This window comes from Pelecanus crispus, chromosome 1 (assembly GCF_030463565.1).
Source record: "Pelecanus crispus isolate bPelCri1 chromosome 1, bPelCri1.pri, whole genome shotgun sequence".
NCBI classification, from domain to species: Eukaryota; Metazoa; Chordata; class Aves; order Pelecaniformes; family Pelecanidae; genus Pelecanus; species Pelecanus crispus.
In genome coordinates, this window is record NC_134643.1 from 65,032,195 (window position 1) to 65,059,695 (window position 27,501).

Genomic DNA, 27,501 nt, shown 5'->3' on the forward strand with positions numbered 1-27,501 from the left:
ATGTTATAAAGAAAATTATTAGAATCCACATTTTTAAAAGTGTTGCAAGACAAGGTTCACGGAGAGAGAGAGAGAGAGGGTTAAGGACAATTGACTTCCCATCCCTGTCAACAAGTAGAAGTGATGATATAAAGGGATTTTGGTTTGCTATTTATAAAAAGTAGGCTTGCTACAAAATTAAATGCATGCAAGAAGTGTATCTACTTACATGTTTTTCTCTGGGTAATAATAATCACTGTGTTTGTGCATGCAAATCAGTTAATTGTGGCAATTTGTATGTTCAGGTTACCCAAAGTAAATAATAAAAAGCATATAGACAAAAGGAACTTTTATGAAATGTATGATATTTCATGTATCTCATTTTGAAAACAGTCCTTTATGGGGAGAAAATGCTTTTTTAAATCTTAAAGTTTGTTTTAATTTAAATAAAACAGTCCTCTTTTCCGCATCCCCATATAACATGTTTGAGATGTGTTTGCAATGTTGTGTTCACGCTACCAATGAAAGTGATAAAAACCAGTCAGGCCTCTTTCACCCGTCTAATTGCAAGGTGAAATTAATAATTTTTCTTCTCTGTCTTGTGGAAGAAAAAGATAAATTGAGTCCTTCACAGACTCAGCATCCAAAACCCAAATCAAGGGCCTGAGTGCAGTGATCTGAAGCATCTTTGGCCCAGCAGAGGACAGGGCAGGGTATTTGCTCATCACCTGTCCTAGGGGCTCACTGTCTGTACTTTTTCCTTATGTCACACAACTACCTTAACATGCATCACCACGCTGGTGGGATACAACCTCATATGGGTCCAAGGAGGCTTTTAGGAGGTGAAGAAAACCTTTTGAAGGACATGATGGGCAGCTTTGGGTTAGCTTTCAGCACCTTGACTCAGTGATCCCAATGTTTTCACAGTGCTCAGCACCTTCTGTCACCTCCCTGGGTGAGGAAGACTGCGCCGCTGCCACCAAGGCCCCCACGGACGCACAGGTCAGAGGAGGGCAGGAGAAATGGCCTCGGTCTTCCGGAGCGAGGAGATGAGCCTGATGCAGCTCTTTCTGCAGGTGGAGGCTGCCTACTGCTGCGTGGCCGAGCTTGGGGAGCTGGGTCTGGTCCAGTTTAGAGATGTGAGTAGTGCCCAGCCGGCACACTGAGCTCCAGGAGATGCGCCCCGGGGTGTGTTTGTCCTTCCCTCAAAGCATTTGGGGAAGGTACACCTTCAGGGTGGTCAAAAAGCCCCTGGAGAGAGCGGGGCTTCCCCAAAGCTGATCTGAAAGCCAACCACCATGCTGAGACTCAACTTGTTCCTGAGTCCCCATCCACTGCTTTGCACACTCTGTGCAACTTTAGGACAATTCCCTCCACCACCAGAAAACACGGAGTCTCTCCGTAAGAGTCCATCTATGACTCCTGCTGTCACAGCACAGCTGGGTGGAAATGAGCCTGGTAAGGCCATGATGTCCTTGGCCCTAAGGAAACCTACAGTATTGCCCTGCCTCTAGGAGTCTATAAGATGCAGTGGCATTGGCCACCTGCACCAAAGGCGTTCACTCTGTGCTGATGTTAAAAATGAGCATGGCAGCATGAAGCCTCCAGCCCCAGGCTTGTTTTCCCTCCTGTTTTTAGCTGAATGTGAACGTGAACAGCTTCCAGAGAAAGTTTGTGAATGAAGTGAGAAGGTGCGAATCCTTGGAGAGGATCCTGCGTAAGTAAATGCTTGTCAAATGCAATCGGCTTTCCGCCAACTGCTGGTGTGGGATTTATTTCTTTGTTAAGTGCTCTCACACTGTGGAGCAGAATTAGTGGCAAAATGGTGATGTTTTCATCTGAGCTCCTGGAAATGTTTTGCATGCGTCAGCTAATTACCGCTTCACCCCATATGGGCAATAAATTGTTGCCCCTGTTTTGAAAACTGAGCTGAAAGGAGGTTAATTAGCTTATATAAAATCACAAGATAAATCTGGGGCTGGGCAGGAGGCTAATCCAGATAACCAGACTCTTACACCAGTGTGCCAGCCATTGGTATACACCTCCCGTGGCCAAGTGCTTCAGCCTCGGGACAAATCCTTAAAACCTGAGCAACAGAGCTTGTGGCTCCTGCTCTCCTATGGGCGTGCATCCCGTGAGCTCTGCGCTCCCCACCACCACGACACTGGCACCCACCACAGCCACTGTGGAAAGGATGGTGCAAGAGTGGAGGAGCAAAGCCTTAGCTCGCTGTGTGCCTTATTTGCTGCCCCAAGCAAGGCGGTGCCGTGCCAGCTATTTGTGCCAGGGCTGAGGGCTGTCCAAGGCAAGGGGGTGGGAGCGGCCACCACAACTTCAGGAGAAAGAGTGTCCTCGCTGAGAAAGGAGCCTGCTGGGTGTCCAACCCTTGATGGTTGTGTATATACATTGGGATGATGGCCCTTGGATATCACTGCCCCTTGTCACACCTCCATGTGATGCCTCAGTCCTGACAGTGGGTTTAGCAGCAGCTGGTGACCAGGATGATGCAGCAGGGATGACTCTGTATTGAGACCTCTCTGTCCTTTCCTTGAAGGTTTTCTGGAAAATGAGATGGAAGACAATGCTGCGATAGTCAAACTAGGAAAGTACCCAGAGACCCCCCTGCCTCGGGAAATGATTGATATGGAGGTACAGAACTTGGAGCGGTCCAAGGAGAGAGAGAAGGGGATGTGCACCAGGCTGTCTGTGTAATGTGCTCGATACAGCCCTCCCCTGCAAAGAAGAACCCGGTAGCTGAGGCTGGCACAGCCTTCCCTGCCTGTGGAGGTGCTCCCCGAGTTGCTGCCTCAGCAGTTAGGTTAACTGCATGTTCCTAAAGTAGCCCAGTCTTTTCATCATTCCTTGTAAAACATGCCTCTGGTCCCACATATTAATGGAAAAGTACCACTGTCACAGAATGCCCCCCTCATCCTGTAGGAGAGAATAAGAAGGTTTTTGGTGATTAACCAGAAGAGCTGATATTAGAGCCAGCTTCACTGCATAAAAACCCCAGGGCTGTCTGTCCTGGTGTGAGTATGGTTGTGATATAGTAATACTAGGGCATGGCAAAAATATTTGTGCCTTGCTTTTGGATGCGCAAAGGATACTTTATTCTAGTCCAGCTGGAGGCTAAGTTTACCAGCGGGGTAGTTTTTAAATGCTGCACATGTGGGTGGCTAGGAAGAAAAATCATGCTTTCCAAGGGCTTCAGCTTCATGAGCAAGGTGGTGGCCTGGTGTGTTCCTGGACCCACATCCTTGCTTAATTTTTGGCCTATAGCTAATGAACCGAAGCTAATGGCGTTGTTGTAGGCTGCTTTCGTAGTCAGTAGACTGACAGCCAGTCCACCTGGGGGCTGAGATGTTCTGCAGGGAACCACAGAGGTGCCAAAACAGGCTGAGACACCTACACCAGGCACCCACTTACATGCCTGAGCTTCGGTCAGGTGAGACAGAACTCTAACACCAGAAGAGGACAAAGCACCCAGTAGGGAATGTGGCAATGGGAAAATGGGGCATCGGCATTGACTAATATCTTCCTATAAACTCAGTGTTTACTGAAGTGCTCACTGAACATTTCTGTGTTCCCCTTTGAAAAAAACAACCATCCATTGTTTGAGATTCGATACCAGCTTGGTAAAGAACCATTGGTCTGCTTCAGAGTTTTTCTGGATGTGCTTGGACCCTAAACAGACGGTGCTGGAGAAACTTGAAGCTGAGCTGCTGGAAGCCAACCAGAACCAGCAAACACTGAAGCAGAACTTCCTCGAGCTGACGGAGCTCAAACATCTGCTGAAGAAAACTCAGGACTTCTTTGAGGTGAGAGACCTCATTGCTCTTCCAACAGAGATGTGGAAGGTTCCTAAAAATACTGGCCTTTTCATTTGGTGTGTGTTGCTGTTAATGATTTTTGATCAAAACCGAGTGGTCTTTACCACAAGCCAGTAAGATATGTTTGCAAAAGCACCTCAGTCACTTTGGAGCCTGCATCACTCCGAGAGTCAGTGGGTCTCAAGGATTTTGTTCCCAGATCTCTTTAAAAACGGCATTTATGCTTTTCAGTTGCTAAGAGATAGTTTACCTTTTTTTTCCCCCGCTTTTGGTCTAAATCTCTGTGGAAAGCTACCTTTGGGGAAAAAGATGTCAGGAGAAAAATGTGAAAATAGTTTTCAAACTGGCAATGTTGAATAGTTTTTAAAACTAATGTTTTCCAGGCAGAAACCAATCTGCCAGATGATTTCTTCAGTGAAGACACATCTGGATTGCTGGAGCTGAGGAGCACTCCTGCCGCTGCAGCTGCCAAGCTGGGGTGTGTATTGGCGATGGCCCCCAGTGTGGCCAGGCTTCCCACCTGCTGCTCCTTGTACATGCCTGCACTGCATTGCCATGACACTGGTACACTTCCTTCAGCTTCTAAGCAGAGGTTGCTCACCAACCTCTTCAGTGTAGCTGTTTAATGAAGATGAAAAAATGACTGTCCTCTGAAGTGATCATCAAAACTATGGTCAGGTTATGGGTCAGTGGGACAAATGGACTTTTACTTCCAGGCCACCAATTTCAGTGACCACGTAGTAGGTATTGACTGAAAAATGTTATCTTATGGCATCTCACCTGTGGCTTCTGGACTCGGACATCTGGGTCAGGAATGGATGTCTAACCGCAGCAAAAAGCCATGGGATTGCTTGCACTGGGCTTTGTCTGCAATAGAAAATGGCACTGAGGGTGAGAGTTAGGGGAGCAGAAATACCACAGCACGTGTTTCTGACTGTAATTCAGTGAACATCATAGACTTAAACAGCTTTCCCTTGTGTTTACATCAGCTAGGTGTGGTGAAACTCGCTGGTGGTGTTCTTCCAGGCTGGTGTTTTTAGCGGCTCATGCTGGTATTTCTGAAGTCCTGTGCAACTGTCTTAGGAGCAAAGTGTATGCCTGCAGAGGTGTGTACCAGCATATCACGCTGCACTTCAAAGGTGCAGTTTGGCGCTTTCTGGGAAAAGGAAAACAGAAGGGAGTAAAGATAAAGCACCACTTCAAAATTGCTACCTCCTACCTCTGTCATTCAGGCATTCTCTGTTCGTGTGACTTTAGGCTTCTCTTAATTCCTCCATTTCTAGCCAGAATTGTCTCTTCTCCTTTTTCTGTTGATCTGAGGAGGACTTACAATGTTTGAAAGAAAGAACAACAAGATAAAGCCAGTAAATTGAGACAAGAGCCAGGCTTGAGCAAGGAGGTCTTTCCTAGAAGTGCCTACAGCAGCAGCAGAGCCCTGGCTACCATGGACTAGAAAACAAGAGATTGTAAAATCATGTGTGTTACAGGTCCTAAAAGACTTAGAAAGGGCTTGTAATTTATTTATCTTTTAACTCTGCTCAGATTCACAGCAGGGGTAATAAAGAGGGAAAGGATGATACCTTTTGAGCGTTTACTGTGGCGAGCCTGCAGGGGAAACATCTACCTGAGGTACACCGAAATGGACACCCCCCTGGAGGACCCTGTGACGGTAGGTACCGACCTGGTTTTGTTTCATGCTGCTCCTCGTGCATGCCTGCGGCCTGTGGAAACTCAGCTGGTGCCCTGGCCATGCTGCAGCACCGGCTGCCTCACCAGAGCTGGGTGTCTGAAGGCAGCCCATAGGTGGGAAAGTCTGAGGATGGGAGAAGTTCTTTTGACATTGCTTTCCCTTTTTGCCATTATTGAGGTGGCTTCTTTGTCCTCCCTGGTTAATGTGCATGTGAGTCCTAGCAGGGTGGCTGCGTTACAGGGGCCACTGGGGAGGTGGGCTGTGGCTGTCCTCACCTGGGGGCTGGCCATGGAGGGTTGACCCTCCTTGCTGTATCTGGGGTGAGCCCTGTGCCCCTGCGGACCTCCTGTCTCCTACCTCTCTGCTCCACATTGCTCCTTCCCCCATAACCCAGAGCTGCCACTCATGCCTGGTCCCTGAAGCAGCATCTAGGGAAAACATTGCTGCTGGAAAACTGCGGCTGGGGGAAAAGAACAACCCAGTTGAAGAGGCTGCTGAAAAAAACCCACCGCCTGGGTGCACTGGACTTTTTCCTCTGGGAGCTTTAAATTCTGCTTGCATTGCGTTGCAGAGAGAAGAGGTGAAGAAGAATGTGTTCATTATCTTCTATCAAGGAGAGCAGCTTAAACAAAAAATCAAGAAGATTTGTGATGGGTAAGGCAGTCTGGCGGGCAAGCCACAGTGACTCCCACAGAGGTGTTTGCCTGTCAGCCTGGGATGGCTGAATTTGGAACTGGAGATTAGATCTCTGTGCCCTGGCTGTCAGTTCTGCCACTGAGCTCCCTTCTGCTCCTCAGCTCTGCTGCTCGTAGTCATGAAAGATATCTGTCACGTTGGCACCTGGAAATTGAGGTCCTAAATTTTCCCAAGTGACTTAAAGATCCTGGGAGCTTCAGTTCCTAGGATTTTAACTTGGGACATCTTAAGTGGGAGCAGTTTTTAAATACTCAGCACTTCCCCTGAAAACCAGGGGCCCAGACTTGGGCACTCAGAACATAGTAATCCCCAAATTGCTCTCAAGCCTTCCTGCATTTCAGTATAAAAAGATGATGCGGTAGTTTATTCAACCCTTTCCCAAGGCCTTTGGGCAATATCTGTGTAATCAGAGACAGAGCCCAGAAGAGAAATGAAAGCTTCATACAGCCTGGCTTGTTTCCACCCTGTTAAGCATCTTGGAAAGATAATTCAGGTCGAATATTTTGTTACTCTTTCATAACCCTGATGACCGATGGGCTTTGTTGCAGTGTAAATCAGATTTGACCAGGGGATCTGTCTGCTGTCACCGAATCCATTTCAGGTATAGCCCCTCGGCCAAGTGGGGCCAGCCAAGCGCCTGCAGGCTGCAGAAGGTCGCAGGGAGGGGGTGAGCGATTGCTCTTACCCGACATGTGCAGATCTTTCCTTACATCCTGCCCTTAATCAGAATAAAAGCAGGAAGGTCAGTTCATCCAGCTGGGAGAACTGACTTCAGTCCTATGAAGCAATAGACCCCTGGGGACTATTAGCAATTCCTGCACTAGAAATGGGGCCCTCCAAGATGCCTTCTATAGGCAGTGGAGGGCAATGCTCATCCTGAGAGCAATTCAGCCCTCCTGAGGTGGGCAACTCTCTCTATAAAGCAGCCAAGGGGGCATGGAAAGCTGGGGGAAGACTCCCAGGTCTCAGTCACTCATTTCTGATCCTGAACCTCAGACATGGAGGGAGTTTTGCCATTGCCACTGTGCAGGATCAGTCTGCTGCTGCCGGTGGTCTTCGAGCTTTCTGCGAGTCTCGTTCTCTTTCTAGATTACAATTTCCTGCTTACATCCAATTTCTTTGCCTGATTTTTAGACGCTGTTCTGTACTCTTCTCCCCTTCTGCACTCATGGGCAGTTACTGGTGGTTAACGCTTCCCATTGCATTTGCCCCTGTGCCAATGGTCTTGCAAGTTGCCAGGCCATACATTTAGAGTTGGCTGGGGCTGCCCACAGAGTGCTGCGGGTGCTTCATCTTGGAGGAATTTTTTTTTTCCCTGCAGCATTTTAAATTCCCTGCAATCGAAAGTCCAATACTTTTTTTCCAGGGTGGGAGTAAAAGAACAGGCAAATGTGATGCCTGTCAGCATTTTTGTTATTGATTGAACCCAGAATCTTCCAAACCGGAGGCACGACCTTCTGCAGCAGGGTGCAGCTGGGAGCGTGGCGCCAGGCAGCACTGGTAGTGTGAGCAGATCCCTGCAGGGTGAGCCATGATGTGCAAGGTTGTTATGAGCTGGTGGCACGTATGTGGTGGTGGGTTCATAGAAAGGAACTTAGACTGTTTTTTCTCAGCCTCTTGTAACTGAAGAAAAACATTCCTACCTAAGACAAATTCACAGAATGTCCTTTCAGTGGTAGCACACTGGTTTTTGTTTGTTGCCAGCTAATCAGGCTACACTTGAAATTGTCCTTTATGTCTTTTCTTCCTTTCAAATTTTTTGCTTGCTAATATGCACATATATATGGATGTTTTGCTGAGTGGCAGTTTTTAAAATTTATTAATTCCATGACTGTCCTTTTGTGCTCTGTGGCCCATCAACCATCCCTGGTACACAGGTCAAGACATTTTGGTCTGGTCCATCTTTAAGGCAGGGTTAACTATACCTAAAGCAGATGGCAGCGTCATTCCAGCCCCAGCAGGGCATTTCTGCTTAGCACTAAGTCATCATTCATGACAAGTAAATATCCTGCAAAAATCATGGGACTGGTATAAGCCAGTCTCCTGCAAGGCAGGCTAAGATTTGTTTGCAGAGCAGTGTGCCTCAGGTTACGCTTGTAGTCCCTGCTTGACTCTAATTGGTAACATTAGTCTGCCAATTTCATGAGCATTAAGTCCATGCACAAATTTATTAGTGAAAGGTGTAGAGGGAGCAGGGAGGAGGAAAATGTAAGAATTTTTCTTTTCCTCCTTTTCTTGCGGCTGCCTCAGTGCTAATGTGAATACTAAACTGGGTTTATCAATGTAAGGATTCCCTGCTGAATTCTCCTGGAGCTTTCAGAGATGTCTGTGCCATTAGGGCAAAGCTGATATTCAGTATGCAAAATGGCTGTTAAAAGATCAAAGCAACACTGCTGCAATAACGTTATTGGAAACGGGGGAACTGTACAGCATGGAGGAATAAGCTTTCAAGTTTGATTAAAAATCCTTATTAAAGATGAACTAAGAGCTGTGAAGAATAAGAAGATGGAAATAATTAGGTAGGGTGAATCACCTTTGGAAACGAATACCAGGTGTTGAGCGAGGAGAGATTCAATTCTGGAAAGGGAAGTTTAGCTGAAGAGCGCGTGCTGTCATTACACACAGCTCTGGGCTGATCTCTAGGAAACTGCTGCGTGTTTTGTTCAATTTGCAACTGTCCTCACTTGTGTGTGTGCTGGAACTGATTTTGGAGAGCAGGTGGTGATATATTCTGTGCTCAGACAAAGCCAGAACATGATGCTTATCTGTATGTAGAGCATGCACATTTTTGTCTCTTAAACAGGGATAGACCCCTTATGACCCTGTTACATCTTCTTTTAATTCATCTCACATGTGGAAAGGCATCCCTTCACAAACCCTAACTCACTGTAACTCCACTGCAGGGTGGTAGAAGTGTGTTGCCTTAGGTGGGCAGAAGATCTCCGCTCTGTAAAGAGGAGTGATCTCTTCCTGCAGACCTGTTGGGGCAATATTGAAGGATGACATTTATAATGCCCTTGAAGTAGCAGGGCTGGCACAAGCACTCAATATCACTGAACAAACTGAGTAGGAAAAACTGGAGGGATCTCTGCTGTTTTAGTTACTTCAGCACCTCAGCTCTGTTAAAGCTTGTAGGCGCAGAGCCTTGCAGCAGTGCACCTTGTGATCTGCGAGGTCCCAGCGGGAACCCCTTATGCCTGCTCTTTGTGCATGAAGTGTACTGTTTTGCAGGCAGGACAGGCAGCTGTACACTTTTCGGAGAGACATGCAACTTATTTATTTCTAATTGGCTGTATGGGGTTTATATAGCGGCTTTACAACACCGCAGTGGAGAAGGTCGTGTTGCATGCTATATAGATGAAGCAGTATACACCATCTGCATGGAGATAAGACCTTCACTCACATATTAGAAGGCCACGTTAGTCCTTATTATACCACATGAAACAAAGCAGCTGAATCTCCCAAATACAGCCTTGGGAGTAAGCTTATAAAAGCATTTATACTGGCCTCGCCACATGTAAGCTGACATAACAGATACCTCTCTCAGGTGTTTAAAAAACTTCACCCATCCTTCCCCTGCTCCCAAGCCAAACAGATGGACCAGAAGCCAAGAGCCGGCTGTACGGTCATTCTCCTTTTGTTTTATCCTGGAAAGACAGTCGTTTTGGGGGCGTTCTACAGGGTTATTTACTTACACAGCCTGCACGCACGAAGGGTGTTTGCTTGCTGTGCAGCCGTAGCTCGGCTGATGCCTTCCCCCAGTGACTGCCAGAGGGTAGTGCAGAGGCAGGGACATGGGATTTTTCCAGCCTCGGTGCAAGAGGGCCATCTGTTGGCTACTGTCTTAACGGGGCTGCCTTTGCCAGGGTGGGTTTTTTGTGGCTTTTTGCAGTTCAAGCAGCTTCCCCAGACGTTATAGCAGGGCATCCGTACTGTGCGGGTAAGGGAGGTGCCGGTGCATTAGTGCTGACCACCGTATAATATCATGTACCTTGTAGCACCTGAGACAGGGAGTGGGTTTTTTTCAGCTAGAACAGCAGAAGGGGTCCTTTTTCTCACGAAGGGATAAATGTACCTTTTTGGACCTTTCTGGGAGAGCAGGCACAACTTTGTAGTATGTTAGAAGTGTATACTACCGGGTGAGGAATAAAGTCCAGTTTCCTCACCTTTGAGGTGAGAAGAGTCCAGAGGAAGAAAAAGTCAGTCAAATAAATGGTGTTTCTCACTTCTCTCTTACTGAGGCTAGATTTCGTGCCACAGTCTATCCCTGTCCAGAGTCTGCCACCGAGCGCCGAGAAATGCTTGATGGAGTCCACACAAGGATCGAGGATTTAAATACAGTAAGTGCCAGCGGCTTTACTGGGGTCTGAACCCTGCAGGTAGCACCTGCCCAGACATTTGTCCTATCTGAAACCCTGTGGCCATGGCCAGATCCCAGACTTCTTTTGGGAGCTGGCTGGGGATGAAGCCACCAGCCCAGGAGCGGTCCCCCCACCTGCGGAGGCCAGTGCCTGTGCTCTGCTCTGCCCATTCACACCCCCCAGGAGCTGCTGGGGGACAGCCTCCCACGTGAGGGGCTGAAGAACTACTTGCTGCTGTTGGCTGTGCAGATGTCAGAGGTTTAGAGCTTATGATATGAGGCTACAGGGTGGGATCTGAGATCATCAGCAGGCTTACAGGTATTGTAACCAAATTGCACATTGTCCAAAATGGTTTCATCTAGCTCTTACAGCATGGTTTCCCTCAGCAGCTCTCAAAGTTGCTCAGTCACAAGTGTGGTACAACTATACTAGGCTCAGAGAGGACTCTAAAGATTTATTTTTTATTTAGATTAGGTTTTCTATACTGAGGAAGTCTTGGGGCACTTTTCACGCTAGCAATGGAAAGCCAAGACTGCTGTTATAGAAGTGCAACCTCATTTAACACAGGGCTGAAAATTACAAGTTCAGTTGTTATGGGTGCTCAGTAGCTTGTATATCCATATACTGTATCAGGACTTCACGCCTTTCGGAGGGAGTCCTGTCTGTGACCTTTGTATTGTCACACATGACAGTCAGTGTTTCCTGAGGCAGGAGGCAATGGACACCCTGTTTGCCTGAGGTGGCTCATCTGGCAGTTGACATCCTGCTGTCAACCCCTCTGTGGACGCCTGTGACTGCCAAGCCTGCTTCCAAACTGACTTTTACTCTTGAGCATCATGGGCAGCTAGGCTTTTTCAGTGCTTGTAGACCACACAGGTTATCTTCCTAACACATTATCTCCATCGCTTATTTATGCAGCAGCACTGTGGTGGGCACATGATGCATGGAGGTCCCACCAGGGCCATAAGCTGTAGCTCTAGCAGGACAGGCACGCTCGTGGATGTGATGTGCCCCAAGATCATCGCACAGAGCCGCCTACAGGAGATGGCAGGGTGGGAGCTCACAGTGACCAGTCTGTAAGCAACTGGGTAAGGAGCCATCCCACAGCTCACTAGCTCCCGATGGTCTCCTCTACACTTAGAGGCTCAGGGCCATGCAGGGAGAGTCGTTATTGAACAGCATTGTGCATCTGGTATCAAGTGCTCCTGTGTCCAGGCCTGCACACACTGCCCTCCAGGATACCCCATACATTCACATGAATTGCTCCCTTTCCACAACCCTCTTCCATCTTTCTTCCCCAAATAACTGCTGAGTAGACCATGCCACCTATGCCTTCCTGCCTCAAGTGCTGCTTGTGCTGTGGTTACAGGTGATAACCCAAACCGAGTCCCACCGCCAGCGACTGCTGCATGAGGCAGCAGCCAACTTGTGGTCCTGGGGGATCAAGGTGAAGAAAATCAAGGCCATCTACCACATCCTGAATTGCTGTAACATTGACGTCACCCAGCAGTGCGTCATCGCAGAGATCTGGTTCCCAGTGGCTGATGCTGGCAGAATAAAAAGAGCTCTCCATCAGGGAATGGTAAGAGACTAACATTTCGGGTCCCTGAAGCTGTCACCCAAACTGCATTGTTTATATGGTGGGCATATGTTCAGACTTCTGTCTGTTACTGCAATGCTGGGCTTCCTTTTCTGTTTTAATTAAAGCTGAGGTTGTCGCATGATCACTTGGCCTCGGTGAGTTTAAGGTCAGCATTAAATCTTAGCAGGTTTGTGATCGACCCACAAGAGTCAGCAGTGCTGGCAGCTTTCCCTGAACAAATCAATAGCACAGAAAATGGAAAAATCTGGATATTAGAAAAAGGGTTGAGATATAACACTCCTGAGCCCAGCTTTCATGTTGCTGCCTGTGCATGTTTGGACACAGACCTTGGTGCTGTGGGACCAGTTCCTCTCTGCTACCCACCCTGACTCCGTCTCTCCTTGTCACTGGGTTTGCAGGAGCGCAGTGGCTCTACTATTGCCCCTATCCTGACCGCTGTACACACCAGGATGGCGCCACCCACCTTCAACAGGACCAACAAGTTCACAGCTGGATTTCAGAACATTGTGGATGCGTACGGTGTGGGCAACTACAGGGAGATGAACCCAGGTGAGAAACACTCAGCGACCTGCACCTGGCTTGCTAGAAGGCTTGAAGCCTTTGAGCTTCATCACTATCCTAAAACGTGCACTCATTGCTGTTTGAGAAATGTGAATCATATTTTATGCTGGTAAAAATTGGTACTCTTTGGTGCATGGGCATGGATTTTCTCAGGCAGAGAATTTGGCCATCAGTCTTCAGCGATTGATTGTGGCAGGAATAATGAACTACACAAATACAGGACAGGGAACAAGTAGTGAGGTAGCAGCACTGAAAAAAAGACCTAAGCCCACAAGGCAAATATAAGTTGAGCTTATGAAGCTGAGGCAAAAAAAAAAAAAAGCCGAAAGGACCTGAGACAAGTGTGAAACACTCATCTCAAGGAGAGCACTGAGAATGAACAGAAATCCAGAGTCTTTCTGGTGGTAAAGCTAGTTCTGCACTAGATCTGATTACCTGGAGAGTAGAGGAGGTGTCATGGAGGCCTTTAAAGGCAGCAGCTGAGGAATGGTCCAGTGAGGTGGACTGCTTCTCTGCTGAGGTCCTTCTGTTTAGAAGGAGCTGAGCTTCTTGTCCTTTCCTTCCTGCAGCTCCATACACTATCATTACCTTCCCTTTCTTGTTTGCGGTGATGTTTGGGGATTGTGGCCATGGTGCTGTCATGCTGGCCTTTGCACTCTGGATGGTCATTAACGAGAAGAGCCTTCTTGCCCAGAAAAGCACTAATGAGGTGAGTACCAGGGAGCTGGTGCACCCTATCAGCACAGGAAAAGGCTCATCATACCTATTTGATAAAGGGGACATCCAGCCTCCCAAATGCTGAGTGGAGATCCTTTGTAGATGCTTGTGAGGCAGAGATTTGGCAAGTTATTCTGCCTAGTTCTACACAGAGACCTGGATGGACCCAGGGGACCTGGAGTTTCCTATGAATAATTGTATATACATAGATTAGTACAATCATGTCTCCTGTACGCCGAGGCCCACCATTTGATGGTACTGCAGGTGCTTTGGTCACTGGCACTGCCTTCTCCCCCTGCAGATCTGGAACACATTTTTCAGTGGGCGCTACCTGATCCTGCTCATGGGCATATTCTCCATGTACACTGGCTTCATCTACAACGACTGCTTCTCCAAATCATTCAACATCTTTGGCTCTTCCTGGCATATCATCCCCATGTTTAAAAATAGCACTTGGAAGTAAGTGGCTAAATGTGGGAAACAAGTGCAAACACACTGAATGGAGCACGTAGGCTTTGAAAGAAAGACACAGTGACTGCCTGTGTGGGGAAGGGAAGAACTCCCTGCTGTGGATGCAGTCATGAATGAATCAGAGTTTTTGTCTGACATACACAGACAAACTCGCTATTGAAATGGAAATGTAGAGTCCCCAGGAACACGCCTGTTTGTTCAGGCACTGATGTGCATAAAAATCTGCAGGTGTCTGGGACTGATGCATAAAGAATTATCAGTGTGATGGAGACTGTCATTGTGTAGGACCCATTTACACACACAGATACACACACACACATACACACAAGCCTAGGATAACAGTTCACAGAAAGGCTGGAGTCAGTGACTGATATCATGTGGTAGTTTTAAGCACATCTCACGTAAATATACCATAGGCTTATATGGTGAGATTAGGCTGCAAAGGTCATTTCCCTTTTCTCTTGTAGTAAGGATGTGCTTCTGGACAATACGGTGCTGCAGCTGGATCCGGCAGTCCCAGGAGTCTACTCTGGAAATCCATATCCATTTGGAATAGATCCGGTAATTAAATTAAATTGCTCTAAGATAATTTATATTTCAATCCTATTTCTACATATCAGGTACATCAGTAGCTCCCTGCTCTCTCTCCTGAAGCTGTGCTCTTCACTTGCTCTTTGCCTGTTCTTTACACAGCCGTTGTGATGCTTTTCTTTAGCAATCAAGGATATATATTGCTGACAGTTTTGCACAGGCAGCAGCAAAATGGTAAGCAGGAAGGAACTTTGATTTTGCCAGCGTGGTCTTGTGCTGCAGTCTCTGCTCTGTCACCAGTCTGCTGGACTCGGTTTCCTTACTTGAGTACTTAACCCATTCCAGAGCTACCTCACAAGTTTGAAGGCAAAGTCCTGATTTCCATACAGTCTATTTATTGTATGAAGTGTTAAGTAAATGCCAGTATTAGTTAAGTTATCCACATTTTCTTCTCTGTATCTTATTTCCTTTTTCTTGCTGTTCTCTATCATATATTGGAATGTAGTTGTTAACATCAAGCTTTCCTGTTTCAGTCTTCTTATTAGCCAATTAACCTCTGTTCTGCTGGATGCATTCTCACTTCAGTTGGTCACACAAAGAAACACTGTCTTCCCCTGGTTTGCAGAGACATTGACCTTGTAGTAAGTTTCTCACAAACCCAGCTCTAAAGCTCTGCCCAGGACGTAGGCAGTCCAGTTCAGGAAGTCACGACAGAGGAAGCTGAATTTTCTGTATGTTGTCCTGACTCATCCCTAACTTAGGTTAACCTAGGCCAGACACCCTTCCACTCTGGCTGCTGCCTGCTCAAGAGGCTGGGACCCCTGGCTGGGAGGGAGGAACGGCTGAGCAAGTGCTGGCAGGGAAGGGGTGGACTGGAAAGCACCAGCCCTGGCATGGCCCTCTCTGTGGAAATTACCTGTGTCATCTGCCCAGAAGGATGGATGGCTCTTTGCACTCTGCAAGTCCTGGCAGGATGGCTGAGGTGTATCTTGGAAATGAAAGAGTCACCCTGAGATGAGGAGGCTAGGCATTCTCTTCTGGAGCCATAGAAGAGGCAAAGCATGTCGGACAAAGGCACATAAGCTAATCCTTTGCCTTCCAAATAATCCTGTTTTTCTCCTTTCTGCTCAGGTATTAATTATACTCAGTGTCTGAAAAGAGGTATCTACTTACCATCTCTGAGGTCAGGAGACTTTGGGGTCTAGGAAGTTTTAGAAGAAAGGAGAAGCTGCCCTGAAGCTCTATAGCACAAAAAAGGCAGGACTGAGAAGTTAGGTTACTGCCCTAACACAGCTGAAAAGTTACTGCAGAGAGGCAGATGATAATCTGATCTCCACGGCCAAAGAGTTGGAATGAGGGGCTTTTTGTTCAAACAAAGAATTTTAACATGCTGTGCCCTTGGTACTTCACTGGTAAAGGTGGAACAAATTTCCGTAGCAGCAGGAGGGATTTTCTCATGCCTTTCCACCTCTGCTAAAGGAGATGACTCAGCCTAAGGGCAAGGAATGACACTGAAAAGATCGAGGTTCTGCTGCCAGCCTTTGTCTTGGATTCTGGAGGACTGAACAAAAGTCATTACATCATTTTAAATCCCTGTTATTTCCTCTGTTAAACGAGGATAATACTTTATACTGTTTAGATGAGAAGCTTGGCAGAGTGAAAAGTATTATAAGGAACATCTAGATTTCTGTCACTTGTTAACTTCCTACTAGAACTGGTAGGAGTAAACTGGTGGTGTCAGAGCAACAACTTCCACAAATCTATTATTGATCAAACACCTGAAAATTTTGTTCCTCTGTCTCTCTCTGCTCCTTTCCCCAAAGATCTGGAATGTTGCATCGAACAAGCTGACTTTCCTGAACTCCTACAAAATGAAGATGTCAGTTGTCATAGGGATTGTGCATATGATTTTTGGGGTGATACTCAGTCTCTTCAACCACATGTAAGTTTGTTTCACCAAGCCTGTTGCTGCAGCATACAAGTCCTCATCACCAAATTAGTGTCCTTCATTCAGAGAAAGCCTCATATCTTGGACTGATGACTTGAATTTTGTCCTTTCCCCCGTGTGAGTAGAAATGCCCCGTACACTGACTGACTCGCCACTGTTGGTACAGAGTGCTGAGTCCAAAGGCCAGAATGACAGCCATCGCATAGCAGATATTCTCTTGGATAAACTCTCTTTTTTGCTTGCTTTCTTATATTCTTGATTCTGCAGAAATACTGAAGTACACGAAATTAAAATTATATAGCAACTCCCACTTTTGATAATTTTTGTCTTGAAAGGCAAACTCTTTTGGCCTAATCCAAAGAACGCTGAAATCTTGCACCGTGTGCATGCATTTCACCTGACTTAGTGGGCCTTTGGTCAGGAGCTGTGGCTCTGCATGTCTATATCTCTGTCTCTGTATTTTGCAACAAAAAAATAAGAAATGGTGATAGAGTGGAGGGGCTGACACTACTGGCTTGAGAGACTTTCCAAAGCTGGAAGGTGTGTAGTGACCTTCAAGGATGGAAAGTGTTTGCAGATGACAGAGAGGGCTGCCCCTACAGAATCGATTCCACACCCGGTTCTGACCTTCCTCAGCGTATGATGCTTAATGTTGTAAATTAGCCATTTTTTGAAAATCAGCTTTTATTTCAATGTAGTAATGTTTTGAGGTGCTGAGATACTGGTGGGTCACGTACAAAAACCTGAAGAGAAACAGTATGACAAAGCTTTTGTATTTAAATAATGGTTTTCATTCATAAAGACTGCAATTACAGACTTCTTTCTTGGCTGGTGATAGTTGTATGTTTCTTTCCTTATTTTCCAAAAACTAAGTAGTGTACAGTACTGTCATACTTGGGTGCAACCTTGTATTAATGCCTAGTGTATTAATTGTAGTTATCTTTCCTGATTCTTTCCAGCTACTTCAAGAAATATATAAACATTATCCTTCAGTTCATTCCAGAGATAATTTTTATTGTCTCTCTTTTTGGCTACCTGGTCTTCATGATTATTTTCAAATGGTGTCATTTTGATGTCCACTCATCCCAGAGTGCACCAAGCATCCTCATCCACTTCATCAATATGTTTCTGTTCAATTACAGTGACGCTTCAAATGCTCCATTATATCTGCATCAGGTATGGGTCAAGGAGCCTCAAATCCACTGTAGCTGGTTTTGGATTGGCAGTGGGTGTTGTGGAGAGTGGGCATAAAGATGGGTAACAGGCTCAGAAGTTCAATCACAAGTGCCAGTTGCATAAGAGAATTTTGTTCTTCTGGTATTCGTGTTGGCCTTGTAGGCAGATAGGACAGAGGAGCTGTCAATTAGTGATGCAGAGGAAACCTCATTCATAGTGTCATCCTTACAAGAGTGATGATGCAACTTAAGATACTTTTGGGTAAAAAAGGAAAGAAGGCTGATTAGAAATGCAAAGCTGGGTGTTGCAGATGTGCTACCCTGAAGTCTGGGCATGATGCTAGAGACAAAGCAAGCCTCTCCTTTCCTTGATAATTTCTTATTTCTTCTTCGCAAAACTTGAAAACTTTATATTTTCAGCTAAAAAATAGAAGTAGCTAGAGGATTTTCTGACAGCTGTTTGTCAGAAATATCTCCTTTGAGGAGTTCACTAAAAAAGACCCAAAACCAAAAAAGCTCTCTTAAGAGAAAGCTTCTTTTAAAGTAATCTCTATTTATTTGCTCAGAACATGGATTATTCTTTTTTCTTGCTTGATTTTACATCAGCAGCATCAATGAAGAATCTGCAAGCAAATGCTGCCTCCAGCCACATGTATGCATCTACATCCATACAGTTGCACACTCTGGCAATTTAACACGAGCTCAGTTTTAGCGCTGCTGGTGAGTCAGTTAGTAGAGCACCAAGTTCCAAGTAATTGCATTAAGGCTGCAGGGGAGTTTGAGAAAACGCAGTTTTCCCAGCCTTCAAAAAGTCTTTAGATAACATTTTGCCTTGTAACAACCCAAAGCATTTCCAAGTTGGTAATTTTTTTCTCATATTCCTATCCCCCTACCCCACCAATAACGGTCTGTGCCATCCACCTGGGTAGTCTGAATGCAAAGATTGTATGAGACCAACCATAAGGTGGTCAGAGATCTGAGCCAGCTTTAAAAAAATGCAAAAGTTGTAGTCTGGGGGTTTCTTTCTTTGGGTTTTTTGTTTTGCTTTGTTTTTCTTAAAATACAAACAGTTATGTTAGGACAGCAACTGGGCTGGCATACTACAACAAGAACATCTTATATTGTGGGGGCAATGTGTTATCAAACCTAAGCTATGGGGATTCAATTCCCTTCTGGAACTGCAAATGTAGAGCAAATTCTGGGTTCCCTGCTTTCCAGGGGAAGACCTGAATGACTTGGCTCTTACTGCAGTATTTCTATGTTGATCAAAGCAAGGCAGACTGACTGTCTCACCCAGCAGTTAGGACATTCACTTGGGACACTGGAGAGCCAGGTTCAAGTCAGTAACGCTGGGTTTTGAAAAATTAACCCTTTCCAACATGAAAGCCTTTCATCTCTGAGTCTCCAACAATCTCTAGGTGGCAGTGCTTTCTGGAGCCTTAAGCAGTCTACATTTATTTTCATGCCCTTACAAGCAGAGGAGACTCAACCGATACAGGGAGTATATCTGTTGTATAAAAAAAATACCATTTTATAGAATCAGGTTTCTAACCATAAATGTAGTTAGCTAAAGTAACTCTTTGCTCTTTTTGTTGTTTTGTGTTTTAGAAAGAAGTGCAGAGTTTCTTGGTCATATTTGCTCTGATTGCTGTTCCCTGGATGCTCCTAATTAAACCTTTCATCCTCCGAGCCAACCACCAGAAAGCGCAACGCATGGTAAGGGATGTGGATCAGGCAAGGGGGATTCAGTACAGCAAAAGCAAAGCTGAGGGGACAGACCCCAAAAACTGTTTGCAGTGATCTAATTCTGCTTTTCTCTGACCTCAGAGTTTCTCTGGTGATTTCAAACTGCGCTTTATGGCACATGCACCAAGAGCATGTGTATGGACATTTGGCTGATCCACCTAAAAGGAAAGCAGGAGCTTTGCTCACAAGGCCATACCCTATTTGTTGGGAGAGGAGTTAAGCTGACACCAAGCTCGTTCAAGTGTCATATCCCAAACCAGAGAAAGTTTAGAAAGACTGAAGTGATGGTAAAGCCAAGACAGGGCAAAGACCTCAGTTGCCAGTCCACAACCACCACTGGTTGGCTGCTCTGTAGGAACGGCACATCTGCGATACTCATGGCCTTGGAGACATCAACACTGCTTGGAGGAGAGGCTTGATTTAAAAGCTGTTGCCTGCTTTCCAGCGGTGCTTTCTTCCCTAACAGATTGCCTTCACATTAACAGAGCCCTCCTTCCCATGGGCTCTGTGGTTTGCCCAGGTCTTCAGCACTTAACTGTGGCAGCTGCAGTTTCCCACTTGTTCATTAATTCTCTCCTTTATTACGCTAACAGGACTTTACTTGTCTGTCAGGATTTACTTCTCTTTATAGTCGGAGTTAGGGCTTGGAGTACCTTTTATAGGGCACAGATGTTTCCATTTGAAGAAAGAGATGCTGGTTGTGCTGCATGACCTTTTCCAACCCAGTCACTTCTGACCTATAACTGAAAGCCAGGTTCCTGGGAGACCTTTGCAGCCCTGCCTCTGTGCTGTAATTTCTTATTTTGTCATTCTTCTGGGATTTGGATGAAAGCTTGACATGGCTGACTCCATCTCCTGCTTTTATGCTAGCAACATCTGACAGCTTTTCACCACCTCCCATTATGCCTCTGTATTTCTGTTCCTAATTTTCATACGTTAGCTGTCTGATCACATCTTACATTTACCCAGATTTATATGTTTGCAACAAAGTCTGTTCTCTATGCTGACATTCAGGTAAAGCAAATATAAAGCGGGTGTCACAATGATTACTGCTGCAATAGGAAACAATATGTTATCATGAGACCTTGCCTGTGAAACCTTATAGCTGGAAGCTATAAAGAGTGACAGGGCAGAACCTGACAGAAGCCGTGAGGTCCATATTTGGTTGTGCTGTATAATAGCACTGTTATAGTCATATAATGTAGGGCTATTCTTATGCTGTGCTGTCATTTCTGGATTGAGCCTCAGGTCAGGTTGTTCAGGCCTCTAGAAAAGTTCTGTAAAGAATGATTACCGAGAGAAGATGGGTTGTCATGAGATTTTTGCCAATTTAAAATGAATCAAGAGATCTGAATTTTATTTCTGCCTGTATCCCAGGAACTGTGTGACCTTCAAGTCACCTGATCCTTTCAGGCTCCATTTCACTTTCACTTGATGCTGCTTCTTTTGATTTGCACCCATCTAACTGAAATCATCAGCTTTAATGTGCCTTAGTTTTCTCATTTGCCAAAAGTGATGGATCTTCTCATGGTGGGTATAAATCGTGCATTTTGAGACTAGAAAGTAGCTCCAAATTAGTTGGAATCACTGGAAAATGCTCTAGGATGGTAAATATTTAAGTATTATTAGCCATTCAGCAGGAGCACTCGGTTTCTGTGGTCCACGATGACTGACTATTGTTGAAATTGTCCTCACATTCATGATATAGTCCTTCATATGTTACCTATCATGAGGTTATTGACAGAGTTCTGTGCCATGGCCTGCTTCATTTTGGTATCAACCTGTAGCATGACACAAAATACATATTACATTTTATTTCTGAAAGATTCAGTCTCAAGCCATCTCAGGAAACCCTGGAGGTGAAAGTGAGGTAGATGTCCCAGAGACCAATCACTCCAAGAAAGCTTCCCAGGGAGACCACAGTGGTGGCCATGGAGGACATGAGGGTGATGATGAAGAGGTAAGAAATTGTGAGCAGAAAATTATTCAGACACACACAATACTAGAAGACACAAAGTCAAGCAGAAGGAAGTGGGAGGTGCCAGCCCTTCTTTTTAACAAGATACCAAGACATACTGTTGCGACAGTTTGTGTTTCCAAACAGAGTAAGCTTTGAATTTTCATAGAATGAATTCCTCTAAATTTTTCCTTTAGTTTTGCCTGGTGAGGGCAAGCATTCTTACAAACCATAATCTTTTACAAACCTCAAGCTTTTGTTTCCCCAGGCGGGGTTGTTTCACTTCCACATTGCACCCAGAAAAGGTCAAGCCTTCCCCAAGAGTCAGTGAGTTTTTCTTCCTTTAAATTGCAAAGGAGCATTGCAAAGTTGGCAGCCTGCACTATTGTTGGCTAGGGAGAAGAGTCTTCCTTTGGCAGATATTGTCAAGGTCTTCTGCAGTATGCAGCAACACAGTTAAAAAAGTGACAAATTTTTTTGTAGCAGTTGGAAGTACCAACAATATTGAGTGTGGATATGGATGACTGTTCCCAGTCACAGGGAATCTTCAGAGTCTTAGAAGACATGTTTATGCAGTGATATCTCCCAAAATGCATATGCCAATAGGCAGATAGTCTGAAAATCCCTATTTTATATAGAATTTCTGTCTCTAGAAGAAATCATGAAGATTGGTAGCAATTGGATTGGCATCTTATTCCAGATTTGAAATTGCAAGACTGGAATATGTGCTGGTTCCTGAATATTTGCTTTTCTGTGGAATTTTATTTCTCTGGGGAGAAAGTATGGGAAGATAATAGAGAACTGACAATTTTTGAAGCAGTCTTTTTATCTGGGAACTATCTGTGTGTTGCTAGGACATATGAAGGAAAAGGGAGGAGTATGAAGAGCCTTTGGTAGAGTGTTCCTCTGTTAACCAGGAAGCCCTGAATTAAGAACTAATAAAATGCGTTTGATTTTATGTTGTTTCAGTTCAATTTTGGAGACACATTTGTCCATCAAGCTATCCATACCATTGAATACTGCCTTGGCTGCATCTCCAATACAGCATCCTACTTGCGGCTCTGGGCGCTGAGCTTAGCCCATGCGCGTGAGTGGTTGACTACCCATTAGTTACCTCACCACCAACTCCATGCTTCTGTCAGTGTTTGATTATTGCTGTGAATTTCTCCATGAAATCAAAATTCTCCTTGTGGATGTTTGTGTCTCAGAATGTTGTGCTTCAGGTCAGATCAATCCAGGAGTTTCATGGTGGCCATCTCAATTTTTAGTGGTGATCTCTGGCAGCTATATATCAGGCAGCTCCTGACTGCATTTGCTGGCTGGGATCTATTTCCCACGCTGCTCTGCAGCTGCCCCTCTGGAATAGTCCTCATGGTGTGTGGCACTGTGGGAAGTGCAGTCCAAATGGGTAGTCCAGTCCACAGAGTATGGGAACCATATCTTCATTTCCCAGGACACACTTGCTATAGCCTTAGGGTATGCAGATGAATGTCAAAATTACTTGAAACAGTTATTTTGATGTGGTTTAGCAAACTAGGAAGAAAAGTTTTGGTTCAAGAACTCCTAGAACTTGTCATTTTCACTGGGAATTTTTCCAGCAACATTTAGTGGAACCTCACATTCCATGAGAAATGTACAGCATTTCAATGTCTTTTGTTTTGATTTAAGATAAAAACAAATGCACAAATACTAGAAATTGCCTCAGGCTGGAACTTCAGATTTTCAACAACTCTAATTTTTCTGAAACGTTTTTTATTAATATTGTTGTACTGCCTCTGGCTAGCAGTTACACCTGCCCTAAAGAATTGGGCACACAGAAAAGGAAAACAAAAGGGGGGCTCTGCCATGGATTGACAGGGCTGAGCTGTACTTCTTGGCACAGAAATGAGCTTAGTAGGAGTCGAGTAGAAGCTAATACACATTAGCTTTATATGGAGGGCAGATATCTAAATAATATAAAATAAACCAATTAAAAAGCTTAGCTAAGGGCAGATGTATGTGTTAGATCAGAATTCTGCCTGGAAAACCACCATATTCCTTTGCAGCCTTACAAACTGGCATTGACAGGAGTCTTTTTTTCCTCAGGGCAGCTGTTGCAAGGGATCCCTTGCACCTGTTGTCACCTAAAGTAACAGGTCATTGAATCTATAGTCTGAATATGGCTCAAGGACCAATGACTGGCAAAATGGAAAATAAGGCTGAACCAGTGGCCAGAGCATCTGGATGGAGAAGAGCCGGGCTATGTCCTTGCTTTGCCTTTATTGCAAGAGGAAAAGTTCTCAGTCCTGAATCTATCCAATGTGCCCGGGGTAGTTAGGTTAGGAGTATGGTCTTGCATTGACAGGACATGTCAGGTATACAAGCACTGTGAATGTTGATATAAACCTGTGTAGGAAAAAAAATCTTTAAAAACATGCAAGTAGCCCAAACATTAATACAGCCTGCCTTGAACGGGACCAACAAGTTGTCCTTTTTTTTTTTCCACTACAGCTTCTCCATGACACCATAAAAGAGGTGGTTAAAAGAACAAGTGGGAATTACACATCTCTTGTGGGTCAATCAGTACAACTTGTAACCTCATCTACACATGTATTGACTATGTCAATCAATCATGTTCACTGGGATTTAGCAGCAGGTAGTCCTAGAAGGCTTGGCATGCTGCCTATCTGCCATGTTAAAGAGGTGCAAATTAAACTGATGACTGTATCATGCCAGGGTAACAGCAATCCTGGTAGTGTGCTCACATGGACTCGCGACAGAAAGCCAAGCTAAAACAGCACCATCAGCTTCTAACACAGTAAAGAGGAGAAATGGAAAACAATCTGCATCCGCCTTCCTTCCCTAGTCATTGTGGAGAGGCAGGGTGGCCATACATGATTACTGTCATGTACATTTTATCCTAGGCCAGCTCATCGAACTGGGAAAAATGGGTGAGCTGCCAGACTGCACGCTGTGTCTGTCCATGGCTGTTGCTCAGCACTGTTTTACCTTTATTTCCTTTTGCAGAACTGTCAGAGGTCCTTTGGACCATGGTGATGCACAATGGGTTCAACAACAGTGGCTGGGCAGGCCTCATCATCATCTTCATCATCTTTGCGGCATTTGCAGTGCTGACGGTAGCCATCCTCCTTGTCATGGAGGGGCTCTCAGCCTTTCTGCACGCCTTGCGTCTGCACTGGTAGGTGGTGTGGTCTTTGGGAGCTTTTCCCAAAGCAATCTTGGGGAGGGATCAGGCATGGAAACAGATGGCCACACCAGCTGGTGTTAGACATGCCGTGCTAGTACCTGTGCATTAGGACATTGGTCCCCCTTGGCAAACGAAGTGAGGGAGACACTTCCAAAAGGAGGTCAGTGCTCCCTGCTCCATCTCTGAGCTGCTCCCTGGAGCAACCTGCTTGCCCTCCTGAGCCTGTGGCAGCTGTGGGCACATGTGGCAAATGGCAACCTGCAGTTCTGCCCTGGTAAATGCGCAGAGCCACCGAGGCCACCTTCACCTGCATGATAAGGCCTGAAGGCACAGCCACACCCCTGGTTGTGTATCCCACCCAGGGTTACCATCAAACAAGCCAGCTGGGGACTATCTACTGCAGCAAGAGTTCAGCGGGGGCTGCAAAACCTGGTGAAAGCCTGGGCCAACACTTGCGCCATTAGCCCAGGTTGAGCTCTAGGCTTTTGTGGTTTTGTGCCAAACCAGTTTCAAGCTAGCTTGTGTCTGCCTTAACTGGATGACCGTCCAGGCAAGGACAGCAGTGCGGATGCACCATGAGGCTAGTATGTAAAGAAAGACCAAGGTAACAAGTCACCCCTCACCACCACCATAACTTGGCATCCTGCCTGAGCACCCAAGCTGTGGACTTTTCACCATGTAACATCCTACCACAAACCACAAACGCTGCCAAGGCAAACCGTGGTGCAGTTGCTTGTCATTGTGTGGGGAGGGGGAGATGTCTGTCTCCCACCAGAACGTGCAACCAGCGGGCAGTTATCCCAGCTCTCAGAGCTGCTCGAAGCAGCTCAGTGGGCAGGCAAGGTCCTGCCGACTGGCCTCACGAGGAGCATCTCAGGTTGACTGATGAAAAGTCAAAGCTGATGAGTACCAGGTTGCTCCCTGGGCTGCCTGTGTCTCACTGCTGGCTCCAGAAGGACCTTACATTCCTGGCTCAGAGGATACCATTTCTCGTGGCCTCCCTTTTCCTGTGGGTGCCATGTTTCCACCTCTCGGCTGGCCGTAAGTCCTGCCCACGGCTGGCACTGACAACCCCCTCTGCTCCTCCCCAGGGTGGAGTTCCAGAACAAGTTCTACGTGGGAGCCGGGTACAAATTTTCTCCATTCTCCTTCAAGCACATCATCGATGGCGCCGCAGAAGAGTGAAGCCAGTGCATTGCTGCTTCGCTCCTCAGACCAGGCTCTATTTTCTTGTGGTCGTTCACCCACACACTGGGGTATATGGGATGAAACAGAACGGGATGTGGCCCTTGAAAGAAGAGCAGCTGTAGATGAGAACGTCCTAGCTGCATTCACATATACCGCTGTATCAGCTGAGAGCTGAACTACGTTGGCTGGGCTGGCTGGACCCTTGGCTGAGTACCTCCACTGATGTCTTTGCCAAGTACCTGGTCCTCAGCATTTGATCAGGTCAGCTGCCTACTGCTTGGTTGAAAAGAGGAGATGCAGCTTTTGAATTAAATTGGTTATTAGTAATCAACTCACATGCGTTTTGCTCCATTTACTGCCTTGTCTTTGTGGCATATTTCTTTCCGAGGAAAATATGTTTCGGCTGTTGTTTCAAGCTGCGGTTGATCATATGACAACGATTAAAGCCCCTTATAAGATTGCAGCCCTTCATTTAGCACACAATGCAAACCAGCTCAAAGACAGATCATATTGCAGGCTTGCAATTTTCTACATGCTTTACTATAACAACCCTCTTTTTATCTGATTTGCTCCAGGGCTTGACAGCACTGGATTATAGATGTTTGCACATGTCATCACTTAACAAAAGTTTTAGTTTTGAGCTGTGTAAACAAATGAGTGCGCCAGTTTCCACATTGGCAGACAATTTATTTCTCTCTATTGACTTGTTTCTCACTGGAGACTTAAGATGACTCCTCCTGTGCTGTATTTTTCAAGACAAGTTTTTAAAGGAGACTGTGTAGAAATGCTAATACCTAATGAACAGAAAGAAGAGAGGAATCAAAACAGCTGAGATGAATTTGCAGTATTGATGTACTGTGATCTTTCCTAAATATTCATGAATTACTAATCTTTCAAATTGAATAGCATTAATTGTGACAAGCTATTTTTTTTAAGCATGGAGGATGTAAAATCCCCACACAGATTTGGAGGTGACAGTTTTTCCTTCAATGGGGTGTGGCCAAACAAGCCTCATTTTCAAACCTCGCCCCCCTGATATCCAGCTCCACCAAAGAAACCCGCTGGGAGTGTTCCCAGCAGGACACACAGTGGAATAGTCATCACGGGCCGTGAGTCTGCAGCAGTCAGGCTGGAGAGCCACTTTCCTGCTACAGTGACCGGGGAGAAAATACAGCCCCAGGCAAAGCAGTTTTTCCACTTTTTCCCTTGTGGTGCCAAGAAGCCATACTGGCGTTGGGCACTGGTTACCAACCAAGTCAGGAGCCTTTTTCCCTCTTAACAACAGCTTGGGCTTGAAGCAGCAGCCGGAGCTGAGAAGAGGTAGGCACAGGAGTGTGTCCATGACCCACGCGTGGCCCCGTGCCATCAGTTCTTCAGGCATGGGTAACCTACGGTACAGACAAAAACCACATGGACATGAATGCAGCTGGTGTCACAGTTGCTCAGCATATGCACATCACCTTTGTTTCTTCCTTCCAGCCTATTTTGTTTATTCCTATTCAGGAGAAAAGGTGTCTTGAAGCAAGAAAGGCCAAACTAGTTTGATGCATTACCAAATGCAGAGAAAACAATTTGCTTTATGAAACAGTGGGAGGATTTTCTGCACAAACATGTATTTTATCTTTATTGCACCTTTCCATGTGATTGCAAGGTAACTGAGAAGGTGATTACCTGAAACAGAATATCTGCTTTTTCTAGAGCTTCTTGGTGTTTTGCTTTTTGCCTGAGGTTTAGATTTTAATCAAGAAAAACAAGTTATCCTGTGAATACTGCAGGTGACAAGATGGTCTGTTGTTTACTGTACTGAACAGCGATTCAAACATTTGGCTTAATTCTGTATTCAGATCTCCCTTTCTGTTTG

The 27,501-nt window shown here is 45.7% G+C and overlaps 1 protein-coding gene across 2 annotated transcripts; it reads left to right on the forward strand.

Moving 5' to 3' along the window:
* The first annotated feature begins 986 nt into the window (after window positions 1-986).
* On the forward strand, window positions 987-25,637 carry ATP6V0A4 (ATPase H+ transporting V0 subunit a4). 2 transcript variants are annotated; one of them, XM_009485656.2, is made up of 20 exons: window positions 987-1,118; window positions 1,618-1,696; window positions 2,534-2,628; window positions 3,672-3,797; window positions 4,193-4,287; window positions 5,352-5,478; window positions 6,071-6,153; window positions 10,442-10,535; window positions 11,926-12,138; window positions 12,558-12,708; window positions 13,290-13,429; window positions 13,739-13,896; window positions 14,376-14,469; window positions 16,263-16,381; window positions 17,347-17,563; window positions 19,171-19,278; window positions 21,134-21,268; window positions 22,235-22,352; window positions 24,272-24,443; window positions 25,544-25,637. In XM_009485656.2, exons 1-20 carry the CDS (start codon window positions 1,002-1,004, stop codon window positions 25,635-25,637), a joined length of 2,535 nt encoding a protein of 844 aa, XP_009483931.1. In that variant the 5' UTR covers window positions 987-1,001. The 2 variants fall into 2 exon arrangements, with proteins under 2 accessions (XP_009483931.1, XP_075583928.1); XM_075727813.1 differs by lacking the exon at window positions 21,134-21,268 and having other exon boundaries at window positions 1,002-1,118.
* Window positions 25,638-27,501: the final 1,864 nt, after the last annotated feature.